Source organism: Gekko japonicus, unplaced genomic scaffold (assembly GCF_001447785.1).
Source record: "Gekko japonicus isolate JY-2015 unplaced genomic scaffold, Gekko_japonicus_V1.1 scaffold2822, whole genome shotgun sequence".
NCBI classification, from domain to species: domain Eukaryota; kingdom Metazoa; phylum Chordata; class Lepidosauria; order Squamata; family Gekkonidae; genus Gekko; species Gekko japonicus.
The window spans coordinates 117,171-137,130 of NW_015176532.1; the positions used below are offsets into that span (position 1 = coordinate 117,171).

Here is a 19,960-nt window from a genome sequence, read left to right on the forward strand (position 1 = left end):
GAGCAGTTGCGTCCTGGATCCAGATCATGGAAGAGGAAATGTTCTTGTCAGAATTGGCAGATCGATCTCTCGATTAGAGGCTTATCCTACCATTTTTTCAAAGAACTCAGGCCCTTCTTCCTGTGGGGTGGTTAAGGCTGTGAGAGAGAGTGACTGAACCAAGGTCAGCCAATGAAATTCTAACACTGCAGGGGGATTTGAGGCAGGATCTCACACACAACTTGGGTGATAAGTTGCGACCTGGGAGGGATTTGCACTGGAAGTACTTTAGAGTACTTCATTAAGTATCTCAATAGATTCAGAGAGAGAAAGGGCAGAGACATCAAATCAAATCTGAAACAGTTGGAAGGCTTCTGGGAAGTGTGCTGTTATCGGTGCATAAGAGCATTACACACATATGCACCCTTTTCTGATTGGTAGTGCTTGGGAAAGCATGTTCATTTTTTGTCATCTATGGTCATGTGAGCACATCATATGGACATGAACAGAAGAAGAAGAAGAAGAGAAGGAGGAGGAGATTGGATTTATACCCCACCACTACCCAGAGGAGTCTCAGAGTGGCTTACAGTCTCCTTTCCCTTCCCCCTCCCCACAACAGACACCCTGTGAGGCAGGTGGGGCTGAGAGAGCCCTGGCAAGAACTGCTCTTTTTTAAGAACAGCTCTGACAGAACTATGGCTTGCCCAAGGTCATCCAGCAGGTGCAAGTGGGGAAATCAAACCCGGTTCTCCCAGATTAGAGTCTGCACACTTAACCACTACACCAAACTGGCTCTCACTGGGCAGGGCAGGATAAAGTAGCCAATACAACATGAAAGGTGGGAGGGAAGTTTATTTATACATACATTCGAAGTTGGCATGGTATCGCCTGATTGCATCAGATCTCAGCAGCTAAGCAGAGTCAGTACTTGGAAGGGAAACTCCCAAGGAAGACTCTGCAGAGGAAGGCAATGACAAATTACCTCTGCTTCTCACTTGCCTTGAAAGCCCCTTGCTGGGGGAAGCTAAGCCGGGTTAGTACTCAGATGGGAGACCACCAAGGAAGGCTCTGCAGAGGAAGGCACTGGCAAACCTCCTTTGCCTTGAAAACCCCTTGCTGGGAGAAGCTAAGCAGGGTTAGTACTTGGTTGGGAGGCCACCATTGAGGGCTCTGCAGAGGAAGCCAGTGGCCAACCACCTCTGCTTACTTCCCTTCAAAGCCCCTTGCTGGGGTCGCCATAGGTCGGCTGCGACTTGACGGCATTGGACGCACACACAAGATGAGCTGGCTGATGGAGAAGTACATAGAAGCCGTCCCACGAGGTGCTGTACCCTGGGTTTCCAGCGGAATAATTGAATGTTGTGTGATGGAGGAAAAAGGAACCCTGCGGTGTTCATCCTTTCCTTCATACTGTAGATCTAAATAGATACAAAAATGCTGTTTTTGCTCTTGCATGAACCTCTGATAAATTGGGGGACTATTACCAACATACTGGATGTCGGGAGTGTTCCTACCCTTCTAGCAGCTATGAGGAAGCGGAGCTTTAAAAGACATGGGGGACCAAACCTTCTATGTTGGAGGATATGTGGCCATAGAAACGGACAGCTCGCTCGGAGACCTTGGCTTAGTAAGCGGTCGTCCTGTGGTTTTGTGTTCTCGGGGAAGACAGTCTCACACACAGTTTGTAGCCATCTGTCCTGTTTTGTTGGCTCGGACTCTCGGGGTGCTTAGAAATCAGTTTGTGCAGTGCCTGGAATGAGGGTAGGAGCAGACGTAAAGCAAGCAATACCAACCCTTCATATTCTCCTTTGGAAAGGGACCGACTGCTCTGCTCTCCCAAAAAAACTAAAAACGGGAATCAGAAATGCAAAATTTAGAAAGTTCTGGTCACCAGTGGTAAATTACATGACGTCACACAACATTCTCCCCACAAATTCCATTTATCATAGATGGTTGTTCTTATAATACGCTAGCCACCAGCGTTACCTAAATTGTTGAGTCACCCTATAACCAATGTTCCCTCTAAGCTGTGGAGTCTTGTGAGCAAAAATTCTACTTGGTGAGCTACGGGCATTATAGTTGTGAGCGAACGATTTGGCTGCTGCATAAACTAGTTTGCTCAGGACCCATCCTTCCTGAGCTAAGACAAAAATGTGTGAGCTGGAGGCTAAAAAACTGTGAGCTGGCTCACACTAACTCAGCTTAGAGGGAACACTGCCTATAACTATGGTTTGGTTTCTAATACCGACTAGGGATGCAAAAGACTAAAGTAGCCATAAGCAAGTGAGGTTATTTGAACCTTTATCAAGGTCGGGTTTGTTTCCCAGGTCATATGGTAAAGACTATGGGCTCATCTCTTATATCTCTTTGCCGTACACCCTCCCGCTGTTTTCGTACCGGTGTTATTTCTATTCTTGCATTCTATTGTATTACCACGTAAAAAGTAAAAAAATTATTGTAAAGAAATGCAAGGGTTTTCCGGGCCAGATAGTGCTGTCAGCTCCAGGTTGGGGAATTCCTGGAGATTTAGGGGTGGAGCCAGCAGACAGAGTGGTTGGGGGGAAGGTACCTGGGGGGGGTTATAATGCCATGCAGTCCTCCTTTCAAGACAGCCATTTTCTCCAGGGGAATTGATCCATGTCCTCTGGAGATCAGTTGCAATACCAGGAGATCCACAGGCCCCACCTGGAGGTTGGCAACCCTAGAGATGAGGCCGGGGCACCCACCGCCATTGCCTTGGGCTTGCCTTCTGCTATGAGGAATCCCCTGGGCAGGCAGCCCTCCTTCCTTCCTTACTCCCGAGGTGTCTCTAAATACAGCATGGCAAGGACCAGGGCTATTTTTGGGCAGGAACGCACAGGAACGGAGTTCCGGCTGGCTCCCGAGTTTGCCACGCCCAGCAGGAACTCATTAGCATAATAGGCCACACCCAACAGCAGAAACTCATTAGGATTGGCTACATTAGGGGTGTGTGGCCTAACATGCAAAGGAGTTCCTGCTACAAAAAAGGCCCTGGGTTTTGACAACAAACAAGGTAAACAGAATAAGAAGCAAAAGGTGGGTGTGGCTGGATGACCACACTTCTGGTAACATGGGGGTGCGGCCTAATGTGCTAATGAGCTGTGCTGTCAGGGGTGTGGCCTAATATGCTAATGAGCTTCTGCTGCTGGGTGTAGCCTGTTATGCTAATGAGGTCCTGCTGGGCTTTTTCTACAAAAAGAGCCCTGGAGGACAGCATACCCAGAAGAGTTCCTGGAACCTTTGCAAGGATCTAAGTTTTCAGAACTCAGGTGTGAGTGCACAGGCAGGCGTGGATAATCTCAATTTTTATTTCTCGCTGGTATACAGGGCTCCATTGCGGTTGAGCTGTTAGAAGTTCACTAGGTGGTGTGCGGACTCTAATCTGAGAGAACTGGGTTTGATTCCCCACTCTTCTACTCGCAGCTGCTGGATGACCTTGGGCAAGCCACAGTTCTCTCAGAGCTGTCCTCGAAAAGAGCAGTTTCTGTCAGAGCTCTCTCAGCCCCACCTACCTCAGAGGGTAGCTGTTGTGGGGAGGGGAAGGGAAAGGAGTTCGCAAGCCATTTTGAGACTCCGAGTGAAGGGTGGGGTATAAATCCAATCTCTTCTTCTTCTTCTTTCAGTCTCAGTCCTGCATTTGCAATGTATGGATAACCATACTGGTTAGATAACCCCATACTACCACAGTAATGTTATGCAAAGTGCAGGAAATTTGCTGTATAAATTATTATTATTTGTCCAAACAGGGCTCCTGCACAAACTGTCTAATCCTTTTTCTCACCTGTTCACGGAAAGGGACATCCCCTTCCTTTCCACAAATTTGCCGGCTCGGCATTTTTTTCATGTAACTGTCTGGCTGCCCCGTGCACCTTTGGCTCACTGCTAGTTCATCATAAGGCATCAGGAGCATGTTTGTGTGGTGGGTGGGAAATTCTCTGGACCCACCTTTGGAAACAAGGTGGATTCCCGTTCCTTGTGGCTCAGTCTTTCCACAGCAGAATAGCTATTGTTCTGCTCTTGAATAGATCTATTTCTATCCTAAAGGGAGGCCAGGCCTGCCTCTCCGGGGCTGTGTCTGCACATAGCTTCTCTTTAGACTGGAGGCCATCCTGAGTCCTTCCACTCCATCCTTTGGACACCACTGTCCTTCTAGTCACTTGGTCATAAGAACATCAAAACAGCCCTGCTGGATCAGACAGTAGTCCCTCTAGTCCAGCATCATATCTCACACAGTGGCCAACCAGTTCCTCTGGAGAGCCAACAACAGGGCGTAGAGGCCGAGGCCTTCCTAAGAACATCAGAAGAGCCCTGCTGGATCAGACCAGTGGTCCATCTAGTCCAGCCTCCTGTCTCACATAGTGGCCAACCAGCTCCTCTGGAGAGCCAAGAACAGGGCATAGAGGCTGAGGCCTTCCCCTGATAAAAACATAAGAAGAGTCCTGCTGGATCAGACCAGTGGTCCTTCTAGTCCAGCATCCTGTCTCACACAGGGGCCAACCAGTTCCTCTGGAGGGTCAACAACAGGGCAGAGAGGCCGAGGCCTTCATAAGAACATCAGAAGAGCCCTGCTGGATCAGAGCAGTGGTCCATCTAGTCCAGCATCCTGTCTCACATAGTGGCCAACCAGCTCCTCTGGAGGACCAACAACAGGGCATAGAGGCTGAGGCCTTCCCCTGATAAGAACATAAGAAGAGCCCTGCTGGATCCGACCAGTGGTACTAGATCTAGTCCAGCATCCTGTCTCACACAGTGGCTGACTGGTTCCTCTGGAGGACCAACAATAGGGCATAGAGGCCAAAGCCTTCTCCTGGTATTGCCTCCTGGCTCTGGGATTCTAGGACAAATATTTTTTCTGAACAAATAATCCTAATGGAAAGACTTCTCCTCCACTTTCTGACACGCCCACGCACATTGCTAGAAGAAATTGTGCAAGATTGTAATATAATCGGACAGCAAGTCTTTGGAGTACTCTGGGCTTTCAGGGTAGCCTAGGACAGTGTTTCCCAGCCTGTGGGTCAGGACATAAAAGTGGGTCACAAACAGTGTTCCCTCTAAGCTGAGTTACTGTGAGCTAGTTCACAGTTTTTTAGCCTCTGGCTCACGCATTTTTGTCTTAGCTCAGGAAGGACGGCTCCAGAGCCAATTAATTTATACAATAGCTAAATCACTTGCTCACAACTTTAATGCCAGTAGCTTGCAAAGTAGAATTTTTGTTCACAAGACTCCACAGCTTAGAGGGAGGCATTGGTCATGAAGCCTCTGAAAGTGGACCGCAGGCCACCTCTGCCCTTTCTGCTGTTTTCGTTCATGCTTTGGAAGCCCAGATCTGACCCTGGAAACAGTACCTTCCATGTCATATATTAGTTGGTATTTTCCCCCTTCTCTGCAGGTACAGGTTGATCAAGTAGAACGTGTCCTGAGGATTACTAGAGTCAATTTAGAGGGAATGTTGTAGAAGGAAAAGGTGGTCAAACGCTGGAAAGTAACCTCCATATGCAAAGGCTGTGTGTGTGTGTGCGTGTTGAAAAGCCCCTTGCCCGAGGTTCACAGTGGGGACTGCTGTGTGATGTTTGTTGGTTTCTCAAAAAACATCTGGTGAGCCACTGTGGAAAATGGAATGCTGAGCCAGATGGCTGCCAAGGTCACAGTTTGCCTACACTGCAAAAATTATGGGTCACTGTCCCAAGAAAACTTGGACTTGTGGGTCACCCTACTGAAAAGGTCAGGAGCTGCTGGCCTAGGAAATGTCTAGCAACGTAGGGATGTCTCGGTACAGGCGAGCTGCACCCCCAGCTTTGCTGATGGGGAGATTTCTGTGCTTGCTGAGAGGCGCTCTGTTATCCGCTCCGTCGTCTCTTCCTCCCTTTCAATTATGCTTCGCAGGCTCAGTCTCACACTAATTATATTATACGTGATACCATCATTGATCGTTTGGACCTCACTCATGCTTGAAAGGATTGTCTCTTTCCCAATTTTTGCTGATGTATATTTGGATCTTGACTTGTTGATATTGTTCATATGTTTGACTTATTTGTATATTGACTGTTGACATCAATAAAAAATTTTAAATTAAAAAAAAAATAAAATTATGCTTTGCAGGGAATGGCAAGTCTGAGGATTCCCCGTGCAACGTGCTGAGCGTCAACGTCACCAAGCCGGGGTGCGATGGCTTCCCTGCGCTGGACTCCTCCGAGAATTGTAAGAGAAGGCCATTTGTCTCTCCTACCAGTGCTGTACGGTAACATGTTTCTGGAGCAATCGTGCGTGGTCACATGCGGTATCTCTGTCGATTGGGAGAAGGGATGTCACAAGCAAGTCATGAACTTGCATCAATCACCCAATGTGAAATTAGGGTCTCTTGTCTTTTCAGGGCATGCCCTGCGTTGTCAAGGAAACATGGGGGGGGGGGCTTTGTTGACTGTGGGCTAGTCTTTCTTTCAGGAAATCAGCCCTGATTTGTAGGTTCAAGAAACTTTGGGTGGGGAGTAGGATTCTGAGACAGTAGCCTAGACAGCACCAGATCAGGCTACAGGTGGAGGATTGCGGAAACCCACTCTTCGTTAAGCTCCCCACAAATAGATGGGGAATATTATTTACTATTTGTTTACTTCACTGATACCCCACCTCTCTCACCGATGGGGACCCAAAGTAGCTGATAGCACCCTCCTCTCCTCCACTTTATCATCACAGCAACTCTGTGAGGTAGGTTTGGTGGAGAGTGTATGGCTGGCTTAAGGTCGCCCCACAAGCTTCTGTGACTTGAGTGGGGATTCGAACCTGGTTCTCCGAGACCTTAGTCCAGTACTCCAGGCTGTATACCATACTGGCCGTCTCCGCATCTTCAATATGGATCTGGGCGGCGGGGGATGGATTCTTTGGTTTTAGCCTAAACGCAAACGATGATGGGTGAAGTCTGAACTCTCTGACTCTTTGGCACGATGCTCTTTCAGACCAGCTGACAATTTCAGACCAGCTGATGCTTCTGACTGCAGACACCGTCTGGGGTGCTCTTCGAGGTGAGGCTTCCCTGTGACCCCTGCCGTTTCCCCCTGACCCTGCTCTTGGACATGTTTAAGCAAGCTTGGAGGGGGGTGCATTACATGCTACATAATCTGTATTTGGCCCTTTTTCGTACAGGGTTGGAGACCTTCAGCCAGCTTGCCTGGAAGGACGACAATGGGATGGTGAGTTTATATGCAAAGCAGTGGTGTGCAAAAAAAACTCCAACCACATGGTATTTTTCAGGTTCGCGTATATTGAACCCGAAAAATACTGGTGTTTCCCAATATTCCCGAATCCCAATAATGGTATGGTATTTGAATTCGGGAAATATTCGGGATTGCCAAATTTTTTCGGCTGCATTATACCCTATGGGGACCATTATAACAGTCCCCATAGGCTATAATGGAGAATTGATCCAGGGGTAACTGGAGCTCAGGGAGGGCTGTTTTTTGAGGTAGAGGCACCAAATTTGCAAGTTTCAGAAAGATTGGACGCAATTCTATGAGCCCCAGAAGAAGGTGCCCCCATCCACCACTGTTTCCAATGGAAGGGGAAAAGGCATTAAAGGGAATGCAGTCCCTTTAAATGCCTTTTGCAAGCTTCACCACGAGTGAACTCCAAAATGACAAGTTCACCTGGAAGGTGTTTAAAGGGAAGGCAGTCCCTTTAAACACCAGTGGCAGCCCCAAAAAATCCCGAATATTTTTGGGATTTTTTGGGCTTGGCCATTTTAGATAGCTTTAGACAATACCGAGCTTTATGTTCCATTTTTAAAAATCCAGAAAATACCGTTAAGGGCATTTTTTTCAGCTTTGTATTGCCCAAATGCACACCCCTAATTCAGAGTGCGAATGGAGGGGATTTTTGCTGTATTCTCTTGTGACAGAGCTCCTCTCTCTCCTCTGCACAGTTCTCCATCAACAAAACCGATGTGGTCGACTTCCCCCGCTTCCCTCACCGGGGTCTGCTACTTGACACATCTCGTCACTACTTGCCTCTGAAAGCCATTCTGGAAACACTGGTAGGTGAACTTCAACTGTTTTCTCCAGGGGAACTGATTTCTGTAGTCTGGAAATGAGCTGTAATTCCAGGGGATCTCCAGGTCTTGCCTGCAGGCTGGCATCTCGAGAGGTTACCTCCTGGTACTGGAATTGAGAGGTTTACTGCCTCTGAATGCGGAGGTTCCCTTTAGTCACCATAGACATCCTTCAAGTGGCTCAGCAGTAGAGCATCTGCTTGGCATACAGAAGGTCCCACGTTCAATCACCAGCATCTCCAGTTAAAAGAGCTAGCAGTAGGTGACGTGAAAGACCTTTGCCTGAGACCCTGGAGAGCCGCTTATAGTCTGAGTGGACAAGACTGACCTGGATGGACCACAGGTCTGATTCAGTATAAGGCAGTTCCATGTGTTTGTGTGACCTATCCTCCATGAACCTGTCAAATCCCCTTTTAAAGCTTTCTGTGGCCATCACTATATCCTCTGGCAATGAATTCCACCCTTCAGTCACTCTGTGTAAAGAACAACACGGCTGCCCACCTGGATCTGTGTAAAGAAGTATTTCCTGTTGTCCGTCCTGAATCTACTGCCCATCAGCTTCATCTGATGCCCTGGAGTTCTAGTATTCTAAGAGAAAGAGAGAAAGTTCTCTTTGTCACCTCTCTCCACCCCGTGTATAATATTTATAAACCTCTTTCAAACCCTTAGTAGCCTCTTGGCTAAACTGGAAAGCCCTAGGCTCTTCTGCCTTTCTCCACAGGAAAGGCTCCAACCCTTTAATAATCCTCTGTACTCTTTCCAGCACTGTTTTGTCCTTTTTGGGGATACAGTGTCCAGAACTGCATGTCCTGTTCCAAAGGCTGGAATGTTCTGACTCCATTGGATTGCGTTTCTGCTCTGTGCAGTAGCATGGCACACTTTGGTTCATGTGACCTTTTCGTCTTGTCTGAGGAAAAAGAAATGTTGGCCCCGGTCACACGAGAGGTTTTGGGCCGGGAGAGGGACGGATCGGGGCCGCAGCAAACGGGCGCGATCCCACAGCAACATCTGGGAAGCGTGCCGTGCCCGTTCCCGATCCGCCCCTTCCGCCCAAACACTGCAGCAAAAAAGAACCACCTAACTAGGTGGTTCTTTCCGAAAGGCCGCATCAATGCCGGCCGTGGGATCACCGGTGCGTCCTTCCACCGGCGCATCCCTGGCCCCCGGCCGAATGCGCAGTTTGGCAGCCTCCCCCTCCCGATCGTCTCTTCCTCCCCGGCATCTGATCGTGCCGGGGAGCAACGGCGCCACGGCTCAGGGGATCGTTGGATCCCACCGCGGCGTCTCTTTTTTGGTGTGGCTTTTAAAAGCCGCACTTTTGCCGGTATTTTTCCTGCCGTGTGGCAGGGACCGTTGTGTATTTCCTCTTCTCTGTGCTATGTGTTTGTGTGACAGCCGGTGGGGTGCAGTGGTTAGAGCTGTGGTTCTTGGTGGGGGTGAACTTGGGGGGAGGGGCATTCTGAACTTTTGAGGAGAAATGGGCATTGGGGATTTAGGGCAGGTCTGCCCATCTGCCCCCCCCCCCCCCACTGGCAGTGACTTCTGACAGCCAGTGGAAGAGAGCCGTTTTGATCACACATGAAGTGACCTCAGTCTATCAAGGTCAGTGTTGCCTACTCAGACTGGCACAGCTCTCCGGGGTCTCAGGCAGAGGTCTTTCCCATCACCTACCGCCAGATCCTTTTAATTGGAGATGCCGAGAATTGAACCTGGGACCTAGTGCACACAAAGCAGAGGCTCTTCCACTGAGCCACAGCCCTTCTCGCCTCTCTTTGAGGACAGAATCTCAGATCTTAGCTTTTTCTTCCCCCACCCCGGCCCTTAAAACAGTAGCATGCGGTAAATAGGAAAGCAAACGAAGGCGTCGGCTGATGGCCATCAGGGACAAGGATCTCACGGAATCATGCCCGAGATAAGAACACAAGAGAAGCCATGTTGGATCAGGCCAGTGGCCCACCCAGTCCAATACTCTGGGTCACACAATGCCCAAAATCCAGCTGCCATTGGGAGGTCCACCAGCGGGGCCAGAACTCCAGAAGCCCTCCCACTGTTGCTTCCCCCCCCAAGCACCAAGGAGACAGAGCATCACTTGCCCCCGACAGTGTTCCCTCTATACCTTGTGGCTAATAGCTACTGATGGGCCTTTGCTCCAGATGTTTCTCCAGTCCCCTCTTGAAGCTGTCTATGCTCATAGACACCGCGACTTCCTGCTACAGTGAATTCCATGTGTTCATTACTCTTTGGCTGAGATCTCTGCCAATATCATAAAGACAGCAGTATAAAATCATTGACCTTGAGGCACCAGGTTATGCATTGCAGACCCTATTTTGAGGTTTATTATATGGGAAGGGTTCCTGCCAACCTAGCAGTTGGACAGCAAGAAATTGCAAGTAGATAAATAGGTACCACTTTGGTGGGAAGGTAACAGCGTTCCGTGCACCTTGGTGTTTAGTCATGCCGGCCACATGACCACGGAAACGTCTTCGGACAGCGCTGGATCTTTGGCTTTGAAACGGAGATGAGCACCGCAACCCTAGAGTCGGACTCGACTGGCTTTCGAGCAAGGGAACCTTTACCTTTACCTTTACCTTATATGGGAAGGGAGCATATGACGGGTAAAGGAAGTTTGCATGAGGGCCTTTATAAGCATTGTTTGGAGCATGGACTCCCTGCACTCAATAGTGGCCAACGTGGGTAGGATGTGTATTTTTTGAACTTGGGTGAACTCTGCATTGCTGCTACTTGGGAGGATGCGGGAGATTTCTGTGTATAATATAAAAGCAGCCTTGTTTGACTTGTATTTCGTTTTGCATTTTGTTGTGGCTTGTCTTTTGTCCTTTGATGTGGCCCACAAGATTTATTTCATAAGACAGGTTGCACGTATCTGTTCGGAGTTCCACTTTATAAAGTTTCCTTCTGTTATAATATTGTGCTTAACTTTAATATAATCATCAGACAAATAAGCTTGCACAAGTCTTTTATATATCATTGTTAGAGATTGCTTTTTCACAGTGTATTTTGTTTTCTTGGCATCAGCAGTGCGGTGTTCTCTTTTTGATTTGTTTCTGTCACTTGGCATCTGAAATCACTCCACTTTCCAATACGTAGGACAGACAGACTCACATTCCAGCTGTATTTGAAGAAGTGAGCGGTGATGCACCAAAGCTCCTACCCTGCCACAGATTTTGTTAGTTTTTAAGGTGTTCCTGGACTCTTGCCCTTTTTTAAGGTTGGGGGGGGTATGAGCTTTTGAGAATCAAAGCTCCCTTCATCAGTGACGACGCTTTGATTCTTGAAACTTTGATTCTCAGAAGTTCATACTCCTCCAAAACTTGTTGCTCTCAAAGGCGCCGGACTCAGATCTAATTGTTCTAGTCAGAGGTCATTTCAGGGGGGATCGCGGGGGATCGCAGTTCCCCCGGATGAGGTACGGGGACGGGGCACATGACGAAGCCCCGCCCCCTGCTTCCGGCCGCCCCGCTTCCGGCCCTCATTCAGCCAGGAGGGGGCAGGAGAAGAGGGAGGGTAAGTTCCTTCCTCCCTGCCTCTCCCCACCCCTGCCTGCCTGGGGCCAGGGAGGTCCTTCGCGGGGCTTCCTCGCACTCCCGCTGGCCTTGCAGGTCCACCGCCGGGCCCCTCATGGGGCTCGGCAGTGGAGCTGCAAGGCCGCCGGCGGCGGCCGGGACCGCTGGGGGCGGGGTGTGTGGCCTTATGACACACTTCCGGTGATGTCAGGGGGTGTGGCCTTATGACACACTTCCGGTAATGTCAGGGGGTGTGGCATATGCTAATGAGTTATGCTAATGAGTCCCCCTAGCTCTTTTTCTACGAAACGACCCCTGGTTCTAGTGCAGACGAACATGGCTGCCCTCTGAAACTATCGGCAAGTGGCTGTTACTGTTGGCAAGGCCTTTCCTTGTGACGCTGGTGCAGGGATGACTGTCCTGTTTCTCCTCCTCTCCGGATCCCCAGGATGCCATGGCTTACACCAAGCTCAATGTGTTTCACTGGCACATTGTGGACGATCCTTCCTTCCCATATCAGAGCGTCAAGTTCCCGGATCTCAGCCAGAAGGTGAGCCGCGCATCCCTCTGAACTGCAACGGGGATCGTTTTGTATATTGTGTTCTGTGGGCCTCCCTTGATGTGGTATAGCCCGAACATGAGCTGTTTACCTTGGTGGGGTTACTACTTTTTTTTTTTTTTTTGGTATTTTGTGCGTGTGTGTGTGTGTGTGTGTGCTTGCATGCCTGGAAGTCATGGTGACTTCTGAGAACACTTAGTGGGGCTAGGACATTTCAGAGAGAGGGGGCTTGATATTTGCCTGCCCCTGCATCCTGGCCCTGGGATTCCTTGGAGGTTGCCCTTCCAAGTACTTGCCAGGGTCGGCCCTTCTTAGCTACCGAACTCTGATGAGATTGGGCTTGCCTGGGCTATCCAAGGGCTTGGATTGCTACTATTATGTCATAGCAAGATCCAGTATGGTATACTGGATAGAGGGCTGGAATAGGACCCTGGGTTTGACCTCACTTCTACCATGGAAGCTCAATGGGTGGACTTGGGCCCACCACAAGCTCTCCATTTGGCCTACATCACAGGGGTGTTGTGAGAAAACAGGGGAGGGGAAAACGGTGTTCTTATTGGCGATCCAAAATGGCTTACATCACTATTATGTCATATTGAGGGCCAGTGTGGTATAGCAAATAGAGGGTTGGACTAGGACCCTGGGCAATCTGGGTTCGAATCCCTGCTTCTACCATGGAAGCTTGCTGGGCAGACTTGGGCCTATCACAAATTTCCAGCCTGGCCTAATCTCGCAGATTTGTTGATGTGAGAGAGTAGAGGAGTTAAGGTTGCCAGCTCCGGGTATGGAAATACCTGGAGATTTGGGGGTGGAGCCTAAGGAGGGTGGGGTTTGGGGAGGGGAGGGACTTCAGTGGGGTACGATGCCATAGAGTCCACCTTCTAGAGTGGCTGTTTTCGCCAGGTGAACTGATGTCTGTTGTCTGGAGACCAGTTGTAATCCCAGGAGATCTCCAGCCACCACCTGTAGGTTGGCAACCGCAGGAGGAGGGGAGAACGATATTGGTGTAGTTTGGTGTAGTGGTTAGGAGCGCAGACTCTAATCTGGGAGAACCCGGTTTGGTTCCCCACTCCTCCACATGCAGCTGCTGGTGTGACCTTGGGTCAGTTGCAAGTTATTTCAGAGCTGTTCTCTCAGGAGCAGCTCTTGAAAGAGCTCTCTCAGCCCCACCTACCTCACAGGGTGTCTGTTATGGGGAGGGGAAGGGAAAGGAGATTGTAAGCCATTCTGAGACTCCTTTGGGTAGTGAAGGAGGGGGGATAGATCCAATCTCTTCTCCTCCTCCTCCTCCACCACCCCTTTTGAGTCCCAACTGGGAAGAAAAATGGGAGATAAATAAATGCAAAACCATTGTGGAGTAGGAACTTGTGACTTTCTTCCTTCTTTCCACTCCAGGGGGCCTACAACCCTTTCACCCACGTGTACACTGCCAGTGATGTGAAGATGGTGATCGAATATGCCCGGCTGCGTGGGATCAGGGTGATTCCAGAGTTCGACACTCCTGGCCACACCCGCTCCTGGGGGCCAGGTAAGGCTTGGTCCTGAATCCCAGAGGAATGTGCTCGCTACTGTTTCTTGTACCAGATTCAGTCCTGCGTCCTGGACTCTGAATGTGTAGAGCCTGGCTGAAAACTGGTGGGTGGACCTCTTCCAGTATATGACTGTTTAGATAGCTTCTCATCCTTATGGCTAAGATCAAGTGGAGTATCAATGCAGGGCTTTTTTTATAGAAAAAGCCCAGCAGGAACTTATTAGCATAATAGGCCACACCCAACAGCAGAAATTCATTTGCTTATTAGGACACACCCCTGACAGCACCGCTCATAAGCATATTAGGCCACACACCCCATGTTCGCAGAAGTGTGGTCATCCAGCCACACCCACCTTTTGCTTCTTATTCTGTTTGCCTTGTTTGTTGTCAAAACGGAGGGCTTTTTTTATAGCAGGAACTCCTTTGCATGTTAGGCCACACACCCCTAATGTAGCCAGTCCTAATGAGTTTCTGCTGTTGGGTGTGGCCTATTATGCTAATGAGTTCCTGCTGGGCGTGGCCAACTCGGGAGCCAGCCGGAACTCCGTTCCTGTGCGTTCCTGCCCAAAAATAGCCCTGAATATATGACTGTTCAGCAGCTAGAGGTGTTGGGGTGGGTCTGGCTTGCATACATCGCCAAGACCATTCCGCTTGCCCGCTCCACTGTGGTAGATGGTTTTTGTTTCATGAGGAGGGTCTTCTTTATTGATGGGATCAGGAATGGATTTCCTCCCATGCGGGCTGCTTATTTCAAAGGATGCACGCAGACAAAGAGCTTCTCCCCTGCATGGGTGCATGAGCAGAGACTGTGCTTACAGCAGCTTCATGGCTGTTGGATTAGTCAGAGTTGTGGTGCAATTGGATACTTAGGGGAGGGGCTGTGACTTAGCAGTAGAGCATCTACTTGACATGCAGGTTCAATCCCCAGCATCTCCAGCTAAAAGGCCAGGATCATAGGTGATGTGAAAGACCCTTCCTGAGACCTTGGAGAGCCACTGTCAGTCCGAGTAGGCGATACTGAGTCTGATTTAGCATCAGGCTGCTTTATGTGTGTTCATATGTGCTGATCTGAGCCCATAGCTCAGTGGAAGAGCCTCTGTTTGGCATGCAGAAGGTCCCAGGTTCAATCCCCAGCATCTCCAGCTAAAAGGTCCAGGTAGCAGGTGATGTGAAAAACCTCAGCTTGAGACCCTGGAGAGCCGCTGCCAGTCAGAGTAGACAATAGTGACCTTGATAGACTAAGGGTATAAGGCAGCGTCTTACGTACTCAAGACACTGAGCAAGCGTCTGCACACTGTACTTTCCGGTGTTTTGGACAGCAGAAGTCTCGCTCCTTTGGCCGGCTTGGCTTGCAGTTCTGTTCACTGTTCTGTGCCTGGAACCTGCCGCTCTCATCTCTGTCTTGCCTTCATGTTTTCTTCAGGTGCCCCAAGGTTGTTGACTCCCTGCTATGCGGGCTCCAAGCCCTCTGGAGCCTACGGACCGGTCAATCCCGTCCTAAACACCACTTACCAGTTCATGTTGGAGTTCTTTGCCGAAGTCAGTGCCGTGTTCCCAGACTTCTACGTTCACCTGGGCGGAGACGAGGTTGACTTCACTTGCTGGTTGGTTTTGATCCCTTAGGACGGATAGGGAGGCAGGGGATGGAGAGGTGGAGGATAGATCGCGATGTGGGAAGATAAGGAATGGAGGTGGGGCTGTGGCTCAGTGGTGGAGCCACTGTGGCTCGGCATGCAGAAGGTCCCAGGTTCGATGCCTGGCATGTCCAGTTAAAAAAGATCAGGTAGGAAGCGACGGGAAAGACCTCTGTCTAAGACCCTGGAGAGCTGCTGCCTGTCAGAGCAGGCAATACTGACCTTGATAGACCAGCAGTCTGACTCAGTGGTTCACACATCGTTTATAAGTGAATCTTCACTGTGTTTTTGCCATTTATAGCACTGTATTCCCTTACATATTTTTTTCTGACTCAGTATAAAGCAGATTCATACATGCTCATTAAGGGGAGGGTCCCATGACTGAGTGGCAGCGCATCTGCTTCAAGTGCAGAAGGCCCCAGGTTCAATTCCCGGCATCTCCAGTTAAAAGGACCAGGCAGTCAGTGATAGGAAAGACCTCTGCCTGAGACCCTGGAGAGCTGCTTCCAGTCAGAGTGGACATTGCTGTGTCATAGAACAAGGGCCTGGCCCAGGAGAAAGCATTTTCACGCAAGGTGGGTTGAGTGACCAGCCACTTTGGGGTGGCCAAGATGCCTGCATATGGCTTGGTTGCCAAGTCTGTTTCTGGCCACCTTTGGAAGCCGGACTGTCTGTAATACAAACCAGCCTGGCCAGACGGAACTTGGGCCTCCTTAGCTCTTGCGGCTGCTGTATCAGAGGCTCCAGCCATCCACGGGTCCTGCTTCCTTGTCCTGAGAAAGTCACTGTGTAAGCAGCAGCAGACCTTTGAAAAGGAAGACTTCTAAGAAAACTGACGACCTTGCCTTTAAGTCAAGACTATCCAGCTCAGTATTGTCTGCTCTGGCTTACAGCAACATTCTGGGTTCTCAGGCAGAAAAGGGTCTTTCCCAGCACCTGCAGCCTAAGAGCCTTGGGTTGGAAATGCCAAGGACATCATCTGGGACCCCCTGCATACCCGATCTGTGCTCTGCTGACTAGGGGTGTGCAACCCCCCCCCCCCCCCGATTTGGATATATTGGATCCAAAAAATATTGGTATTCTTGAACGTTCCTGAATCCCAGTATCGGTATTGTATTGGAATTCAGGGAAATATTCGGGAAACCTTAATTTATTCAGCTCCATTATTCCCTATGGAGACTGTCCCCATAGGGTATAATGGAGTTCAGAAGGCATTTGAAACCTTCTAGCCATGCCCGAATAAAAGCTGAATAATAATAAAAGCCGAATAATATAATAGTATTCTCCATCACATTTTCATCCTGCCGTGCCGTCAGAGTGACACACGTTGCTCTCCTTTCCTTGTTTTTTCATCCTAACAACAACCCTTCAAGGTAGGTTAGGCTGTGAGAAGGAGAGTGGCCCATGGTGATGTACTGATAATATCGGCTTTTATTCGGGTGTGGCTGTTTTGGTAGCCGAATCAGATTCTCTAATCTGATTCTGCCGAATAAATACCTGAAAAATACCGATATGGTATTTTTCGGGTTGGCTTGGTATATACTGAGTGCACACCCCTACTACTGACTGAGCCAAGAGCCCTCCTCAAATGTCTCTCTATCACATTTTCAACCTGCCTTGCCTCCAGAGTGACATGCGTGGCTCTCCTTTCCTTGTTTTTTCATCCTCACAACAACCCTGCGAGGTAGGTTAAGCTGAAAGAGGGCGAACGGCCTATGGTGATGTACTGAGCTTTCAAGCAGTGTGGGGATTTGAATCTGGCTCTCCCAGATGCCAGTCCAACACTCGTAACCACTACATCACCCGGGCTCTCTTGCAGGATTGTAGTCAGGTTTTTAATTTAATTATTTATTTCCTTTATTTATATCCTGCCTTTCTCCCCCCATCGGGGACCCAAAGCACCTTCACGTCGTTCTCCTCTCCTCTGTTTTATCCTCACAGTGACCCTGCAAGGTAGGTTCGACTGAGAGTGTGTGACTGGCCCAAGTCTCACCCCACAAACTTTCGTAGCTGATTGGGGATTTGAACCTGGTTCTCCCAGATCCTAGTCCATCACTCTAACCACTACACACCACTACACACCCTCCCCGTGAACCTTGCTCATTTATGCTCTTCACAGGTTTTGTTCCAAGGAGGGATTAGGGGTGGTTGGCAAAAGAACATATAGAGCTGGTTCGGTATAGTGGTTAAGAGCAGTGGACTCTAATCTGGGAGAACCGGGTCTGATTCCCCACTCCTCCACATGCAGCTGCTGGGGTGACCTTGGGTCAGTTGCAAGTTCTTTCAGAGCTGTTCTCTCAGGTGCAGTTCTCGAAAGAGCTCTCTCAGCCCCACCTACCTCACGGGGTGTCTGTTGTGGGGAGGGGAAGGGAAAGTAAGCCGCTCTGAGACTCCTTTGGGTAGTGAAGGGTGGGGTGTAAGTCGAATCTCTTCTTCTGTTCTTCTAGAAAAGATTATTACGATGCAGGTGGGGGACAGCAGGTCTACAAACGTAAACTGGGGTAGAAGCCAAGGGATTGGGATATGTCGCGAGTCTAAAAGACATTCCTGTCCCATTATCCAACTCAGCGGAAAACCTTATTCAGTACCTCTGTTTCTCACTAGCTAGTCGACTCATTGCCCACATTGCAGTCATCTTGAGGACTAGAATCACACTCCTTTTAAAAAGAATCGACAGGAGGAATTCTGCTTTGGGCCTTCTGCAGCGGCGGCATCCATTCACGGGAGGCAACGTTTTCTCCTCCGCCAGCCTTGGATAGAGGCCACCCGTTCTGAAAAGATCTGGTCATTGCATGGGTCTGATCCAAGTTCTCTCCTTTGCATGCAGGAAATCCAATCCAGACATCCAGACATTCATGAAGAAGATGGGGTTTGGCCAAGACTACTCTAAGCTGGAATCCTTTTACATCCAAAAGTAAGGGCTCAGGCGGGCCAGTACAGCAGACTGGGAGCAGAGCTTTCAGACGTGGGAACAGCATCCCATTCCTCCAGACCACATTCCCCTTCACCGGACCCCCAGAGAGTTTGCACAGAGGCTTGTCTGTTTTAGCCCACCCTCTCTTTTTAGGTTTTTTGGGGCCGTTTCCAAAGAAATGTGGTCTTTGTTTATCTAGGGCAGGCGTCCCCAACGTGGTGCCCGTGGGCGCCGTGACCCCCGCCCACACCTTTCTGGGTGGCCCTCAAGTGTTTTTAGAAAGTGGTTGGGGCCAGGCAGGGCTCCTGCCCAGCAAGGCTTCTAATTGGCCATTGGAGGTCTGATTGGATTAAAATAACGTTCCGGTGGCAGCTGCCACTACGGCATTAGTTTTAGTCTCTCTCACACACAAATTACTCGTCGGGCGTGTGTGTGTGTGTCTCCGCCTCCGATGGTGGCCATCTTGTGGCTGGCCCCACCTCCTGCAGCAGCCATTTTGTGGAAGCCATTTCAGGGACATGCCGGCAGCCGGTTGTCAGAATTCCAAAGGTGCCCACAGGCTGAAAAAAAGGAAGGTTCTTGTTTCCCATCTTTTGACTGGCCTCTTCAGAAAATAGACCCAAGGGAGACTTGGGACTCCTAACCTTGCAGCTATAATGGGGCTGGAGCCCCGTACACTTGCTGTTTGGAGCTCCATATCAGTAAATGTTCCTTGCTAGCTTCAGAGCCCTGAGTGCAGGTACCGCTGAGGCGTGCCTGGAGCAGGATGACGGACAGTGTGGGAAATGCCTCTTTTTTTTTCAGTAGCTCTTCTCTTTACTTCAGGCTTTTGGATATTGTCTCGTCTTATGGGAAAGGCTACGTGGTGTGGCAGGAGGTGTTTGATAACGCAGTGAAGGTGAGGACCTCTCTAGGGCGATTCAAGGCGCTGCGCTCTCTCTCCCCTGCCTTGCCAAAACTTGGCCTTGCTTCTTTGCATTTCGAGATGTAAATTCTTTCTCTTCTTTTCCTGCGCCCCACCATCCCCAGTCTTTGAAGTCAGGACGACTAGGCCCAGCTTCTGAGAAAAATCCAAGGGATCCTTTCCACATAGGCAGGGCAGCATGTTTTCCCCACAGCCCCAGATTTGTGAAGATTTGCCCCTCTCCCAAGCTGGATTTGCACCCTTGAGAACCTGGGTGGGGGTGGAAAGTGCCGTGAAGTCTCAGCTCACTTATGGTGACCCTGTATGGTTTTTGAGGCAAGAGGTGTTCAGGGGTGATTTGCCATTGCCTGCCTCTGCGTCACGACCCTGGTATTCCTTGGAGGTCTCCCATCCAAATGCTGGCCAGGGCAGACCCTGCTTAGCTTTTGTGATCTGACAAGATTGGGGTAGCCTGGGCTATCCAGGTCGGAGCATGCTGTTCAATCAGAATCCTTTTCTTTTTGCAGTTTCGCTTCGTGGTTGTGAAATACAGTCCTTATCCTCCGGCTCTGCTGTATTTTGTAATTGTTCTGTGTGCTAAGGCTTTGCTTTTTTAAAAAAAATGATCTGTTGTACTAAGGTGTGCTTTTTAACAATCCTGTTGTATTTTATTACTGATTTTAGAGTATGTCATCTTAGGCAGAGATCCCCAGAAAGGCCGATACTAGATGCACTTTAAAATGAGTTACAAAGAAGCTCAAGTTTCTAGCTCTCATGACTGCAGGAGACAGGATGCAAGCAGTATCCAGTGAAGGCTTGGGATTTAGAAAGGGATTGCGGGGCACTGATTCTGAAG

At 49.5% G+C, this 19,960-nt stretch overlaps 1 protein-coding gene across 1 annotated transcript in view; it reads left to right on the top strand.

The window, feature by feature from the left end:
- The window catches only part of HEXA (hexosaminidase A (alpha polypeptide)), a 32,804-nt gene that overhangs the window by 4,099 nt on the left and 8,745 nt on the right, over positions 1-19,960 (top strand). The window contains exons 2-10 of the mRNA XM_015427436.1: positions 6,100-6,198; positions 6,951-7,016; positions 7,138-7,184; positions 7,913-8,023; positions 12,011-12,112; positions 13,517-13,649; positions 15,076-15,256; positions 18,114-18,200; positions 19,026-19,098. Of these exons, the coding sequence (XP_015282922.1) occupies positions 6,100-6,198; positions 6,951-7,016; positions 7,138-7,184; positions 7,913-8,023; positions 12,011-12,112; positions 13,517-13,649; positions 15,076-15,256; positions 18,114-18,200; positions 19,026-19,098 (899 nt within the window). The remainder of the gene's footprint in view (positions 1-6,099; positions 6,199-6,950; positions 7,017-7,137; positions 7,185-7,912; positions 8,024-12,010; positions 12,113-13,516; positions 13,650-15,075; positions 15,257-18,113; positions 18,201-19,025; positions 19,099-19,960) is intronic.